The sequence below is a fragment of the Mustela lutreola genome, chromosome 1, assembly GCF_030435805.1.
Source record: "Mustela lutreola isolate mMusLut2 chromosome 1, mMusLut2.pri, whole genome shotgun sequence".
Lineage (NCBI taxonomy): Eukaryota > Metazoa > Chordata > Mammalia > Carnivora > Mustelidae > Mustela > Mustela lutreola.
In genome coordinates, this window is record NC_081290.1 from 275,151,662 (window position 1) to 275,157,695 (window position 6,034).

Here is a 6,034-nt window from a genome sequence, read left to right on the forward strand (position 1 = left end):
ACACTGGCCACTGTAAAATGCCTGTGGGAGATTTTCCCTCAGGTCCTTCTTGTGCTTTTAATTCAAGGTATTCCCAGTAACACTTTCCCAAAAGCTTCTTTTGTAGGGAAGATTCACAGGAGAGTCAGGAACATTCCACATGCATTTGCTATTTTATAGCACAGGCACAGAAATTAAAATAACAACAACACAGCCTAAAGGATCACCCTGACATTCCAAAGACATTTAAAACTTCACAGCCTGATTACTATGTATGTATGTGTGCATGTGTATAATGTAATGTATGTTTATTTATTAGGTATGTATATATACATAAATGAGTATGTTTAAATTGGGAGGAAATAACTAGGATATTTAACAATTTATTTTACATAAAAATTCGATCTTATTGAATCCTTATCTTTAAGTTTAAATTCTTCTGGAATAAATATTTTTGTTGGTTATTTTCAAGAATGGTCATTCAGGATATTCACGATAAAATTATGATAATTTGAGGGCAAAGGAAAGGTTTAAAGCTTTTATTTATGAGAGGGCATTTAAGCAAAATCAATAAAGTATGAGCTTCCAAATCACATTGAAAAGGTTTAGATACAGACTGCCCCCTCATACTTGTGTAACCTTGGGTTTAAATTTCCTTATTTGCAAAACAGGGGCAATAGTACAACAATATACCTCATCAGGTCATAGTGTAGACAAAATGGTTGGTAAATGAAAAGAGGTTACTAAAGTGCCTAGAATATATTATTATTTCCCATTCAATTTTTAAACATTTTGGTATAAATGTGTCAATAATTGAGCCCATAAATATCAATTTCATATTTTTTCTTTATTATAGATGTGATAAAGTTAATTTTATTTATTTGACAGAGAGAGATACAGTGAGAGAGGGAACACAAGCAGGGGGAGTGGGAGAGGGAGGAGCAGGCTTTCCACTGAGCAGGGAGCCCAGTATGGGGCTCAATCCCAGGACTCTGGGTCATGACCTGAGCCAAAGGCAGATGCTTAAAGACTGAGCCACCCAGGTGCCCTGGATGTAATAAATAGTTTTAAAAAGCCAGAAAAATCAGGGCATCTAGGTGGCTCAGTCAGGTCAGGATCTGACTCTTACTTTCCATGCAAGTCATAATCTCAGGGCCTTGAAATCAATCCCGGAGGCAGGCGCTGCATGCAGTGTGGAATCTGCTTGAGATTCTCTTTCTCTTCTCCCTCTGCCCCCTAACCTGCCTCTGCTTGCTTGTTCTCCCTCTCTCCCTCTCTCTAAAATAAATAAATGAATGAATGAATAAATATTTTTAAAAAGCCAGAAAAATCATGTCAAATTGTCCTTGATGGATTTTTACACTATCCATAGATTCTCGTCTCCTTTCAGTCATAATTTCCACTTCCAAATAAGCTAATGAAACTTCTTTTCCTTTTAACCTGTAGTTAACGTGTGTATGCAAAAAATTCCTCAGATTTTTCTCAAGTGATTTAAAATCTAAGGAGCGGTTCTTGAGAGAAATTCCTTAAATAAAGAAGTATGTAAAAAGGTGGACTCTAAATTTACTCCCAAAACCCTGTTAATACATATATATGGTGTGTGTGTGTGTGTGTGTGTGAGAGAGAGAGAGAGAGAGAGAAGAAAAACAGGATTTTTATTTAATGGATTAAATAATGACCAAAAGGAAAATGACTCAAATATGAACAGAGGGTATTTATGCATAAGGCAACATTCCCAGAGATTTTTATGCTCACTGCTTTGTGAAAGCTTTTTTTTTTTCCCCCTATATGGGCTTATCTTTTCCCAACTAATATTCAGTCACTGTAAACTGAACAATACTGGATCAAATGTTGAGAGATGTTGTGTCTTAACCAAGAGAGAACTTGTTACAGCTTTGTTCTGCAATTTTATGAAAAGTTGTGTATAAGTTCATATATCCTTTAACTGATCATAGTCTGCCACATAAACAAGGAGTAAGTTTTGATAGTCTCAATTTGTATATAAATAAATATAATGTTAAGCTTTGTTTTATTAACCTAGAACAAATTTATACTAACATCATTTTTTTTTTCTTTGCATTCAATGCATATCTAACATGAGCTGTTCAACTATCCCATTGTGGAAGAATATAAAATCCACAGGTAAAGCCAACAAACTGATGTAAGTACTGATAACAATCTTCTTATACAGCAACTTGTTCCTTTCCATTTTGGGGAGCACTCTTCTTCAGACTTAATCATATCAGAATCATAAGCCTCTATGTTTTAATTCCCTAAAGGAACTTTATTTATTTTGACCTTGAAACAGGACAGACAGATCCAGTATGATTGGTTCCAATACCAGCTGAAGAAAGAGGATCAGGGAGAATGAATTTCTCCATACTAGCAAGAGAAAGGTAACAAGACATAGGAGCTTGGACACTCACCTTCATGATCATTAGACTAGAAATCTGTCCATTACATCATACTGTGCCTTCAGTGGCACCATTAAAATAATTCATTGACTTTAAGACTTTTAGGCAAATTATGTCTGCTGTGGCAGACATTTGGTTACAGGTAAAAGGTGATGGCTCAACATAGTCACTCTCTGCTCCAAGGTCTATTGCTTCTAGGTGGCTATGCTGCTTAACTGCATGGTTAAACATGCAGCACATTCTTTAATTGCCTTGGGTTCTTCAATATATCAATAGAAGATAACTAGCTCTCCACAGTGCTTCTAGCATTTTAAACAGCAACCTCAAAATGTGTCTTTAAAATGATTAGAAAAAAGGGAAAGCTTGTATATAATAATAAACTGCTATAACAGACTGGGGAACTTATATTCAGATTCCAGATTGTGTCCCAGCTCCTTTTTCCCTGTCTCTCCATGTTCTGAATCTTCACCAAACCTGTCAAAAGAGGACTCACTGAAATTATTATCAACTAATAATCAACCAATCTTTGCTATGATTCAGAGCCTTGATTCTGTCCTTATTTCAAGAATATACCTGTAGTTCTCCTGGATATATGGAACATTTTGTGTGATTGGGACATTATATATAAATTCCCAAATGTCCATTAACTGATGAATAGATAAAAAAGATGTGGCTTGTATGTACAGTGGAATATTAGTCATTAGAAATAATGAAATCTTGCCATTTGTAACAATGTGGATGAAGCTAGAGTATATTATGGTAAGTGAAATAAGTCAGCCAGAAAAAGACAAATGCCATATGATCTCACTCCTTTGTGGAATTTAAGAAACAAAACAGATGAACATATGGGAAGGGAAAAAAAGAGAGAGAGGGAAGCAAGCCATAAGAGACTTTTTCCTACTGAGAACAAAATGAGGGCTGATGGAGGGAAGTTGGAGGGAGATGATCTAGATGGATGGGTAATTAGTATTAAGGAGCACACTAGTGATGAGCACTGAATGTTGTATGATAAGTAATGAATCACTAGATTCTGTACCTGAAACCAATTTTATCATATATGTCAATCAACTAGAATTGGTGGGTATTATGGAGGCATGTATTGCATGGAGCACTGAGTGTGGTGCATAAACAATGAATTATGGAACACTGAAAAGAAATTTTAAAAAATGAAATAGAAAAGAAATATGACAACCACATGCAACAAACACAAATAAATTATATGTACCATAGAGAAGGGATGGGACTTTTTTAAAGTCATATAGGTAGTTAATGGTAGGCAGAGATGGAGTAAGACCCATATCTTCTAAGATGGTGGAAAACAGCTGCAAGTCCATTGTTCAGTAGGTAATATGGCATCAATGTTAAGAGAATGGAAATAGCATATCTTCGGTTGCTACTTAATACCTTAATGATTTCGTGTAATTAACTGAAGCAATCTATTTTTCTGTTTCCCCATATGTAAAATGAGTATCAGAACAGTAACCATTCGGTTGCTGTAAGTTAAATGCATATAAAATGTTTATAATAGTTTCCAACATAAAATATGCTTTCATTAAATATAATTTAAAATATAATGATGCCTTCGATCGTAAAGGATTTTTTTTTTTAAGATTTTATTTATTTGACAGAGAGATACATAGCTGGAGAGGGAACACAAGCAGGGGAAGTGAGAGGGAGAGGCAGGCTTCCCACTGAGTGGGGAGGCTGATATGGGGCTTGATCCCAGGACACTGTAAACATGACCTGAGCTGAAGGCAGTTGCTAAAAGACTAAGCCATGGAGGCACCCCTGATTTGAAAGGATTTTAAAGATTGTAACAAAGTCTCTATAACTTACATCTTTTCTTTTTCCAATTTGTAAATATTACAAAACGGGAAAAGGGCTATTAACGATGTCATATGTTCTGTATTATTTCAGATAACTTAATTTTCTGTTGTGTCTCTGGAATATCCTCAACCTCATGGAAAATCAGAACAATGTCACAGAATTTGTCTTCATGGGTCCATGGGGAAATAAGCAAATGGAGCTACTGTTCTTTTTCTTCTTCCTGCTTTGTTATTTGGTAATCTTAATGGGAAATTTTCTCATCTTACTCACGATCACCTGCAGCCATCTAATCGAACAACCAATGTACTATTTTCTCTGTCACCTTTCCCTCATGGATCTCGGCTACACCTCCACGGTGGTCCCCAGGCTAATCAGGGACTTCATCGCAGAAAGAAAGATCATATCCTATAACGACTGTATGACCCAGCTCTTCACTGTCCACTTGCTGGGGGGCGTGGAGATATTCATCTTGGTGTCCATGGCTTTAGACCGCTACGTTGCCATTGCCAAGCCCCTGCACTACATGGTCATCATGAACCGGAGGAGGTGTAACACGTTGGTCTTCATGGCCTGGGGTGTGGGGTTTTGGCACTCTGGAGCTCTATTGCTCACGGTACTCAATTTACCTTTCTGTGGTCCTAATCAGATCGATCACTACATATGTGATGTGAAGCCTCTTTTAAAACTGGCGTGCCAAGACATTCATATTGTTAGTATCTTAGTGATTGCTAACTCAGGAATGGTGGTGGTTGCTGTCTTTCTCGTCCTGGTGGCTTCTTACATTCTCATATTATATAATCTTAGGGCACACTCCTCTGTAGGGAGACGCAAAGCTCTTTCAACCTGCAGCTCTCATGTAATGGTTGTCATCTTATTCTTTGTGCCCTGTATCTATATTTATGTTCTACCTGCCGGGAGTGAGAACAAGGATAAGGAACTCTCTGTGTTTTACACTGTTATTGCTCCCATGCTGAATCCTCTCATCTACACCCTGAGAAACATGGAGATGAAAATCGCCATGGGGAAGGTGTGGTCTAAAATGGCACATTCAAAATTCCGGTAGGGGCATCAGGGTGATTCACTTGGCTCAGGCCATGATCTCAGGGTCATGGAAACAAGTCCTGCATAGGACTCTCTACTCAGTAGGGCGCCTGATTCTCCCTCTGCCACTCCCCCTGCTTGTGCTCGCTCTGTCAAATAAATAAATAAAATCTTTAAAAACAATTTCGTGTAAAGATGATATTTATTTTACTTCTGACACTGTGTTCCCAGAGCATTTATTATTTGAGATGTTGTAGAAGATATATAGCTTTCTTTGGGGAGCTGGACTAAATGATCTCTAACATTTTAAGAATCAAAGAAGAGAGTTCAGATTGCAATCTGCATGCTAAAGTTTCCCACTAGTGGCAGATGTGGTTGAATGGGTTTGAGGAATGCTAGAAATGTCTTTCTAAAACACATGCCTAATCATAGCACAGCCCTCTCCAAAAATATAGATGGAACCCTATTTTCCTTGAATAAAACCCAAATTTCTCTCTTGCTTATCAAAATTGGTCCTAGCCAAATTTGTTAATCTCAGAAGGCATTACATTGGTGGAAATTATGGTGTTACAATGACAGGTTGGGGGGTCAGGGAGAGCTGGGTGATTGCTGACTCGGGTACATTTTCTACTTTGTATCTTGGCAATTTGCTTTAATTATATATGCATACTCATTTTTCAAATGACTATGAAATGCATAATATTGTTCTTTATAAAGTTGTAGCAGTACTTTGGCTAAAACATGTGAAGATTTTGGGAGGATATATGGCTAAT

The 6,034-nt window shown here is 37.1% G+C and overlaps 1 protein-coding gene across 1 annotated transcript; it reads left to right on the forward strand.

Moving 5' to 3' along the window:
• Nucleotides 1–4,353: 4,353 nt before the first annotated feature.
• Nucleotides 4,354–5,283, forward strand: LOC131822582 (olfactory receptor 4P4-like). The gene has a single exon (XM_059158872.1). It carries the CDS (start codon nucleotides 4,354–4,356, stop codon nucleotides 5,281–5,283), a length of 930 nt encoding a protein of 309 aa, XP_059014855.1.
• Nucleotides 5,284–6,034: the final 751 nt, after the last annotated feature.

Excerpts from the sequence above, each read along its gene's own strand:
- LOC131822582 (XM_059158872.1), top strand. The coding sequence starts at position 4,354 with ATGGAAAATCAGAACAATGTCACAGAATTTGTCTTCATGGGTCCATGG.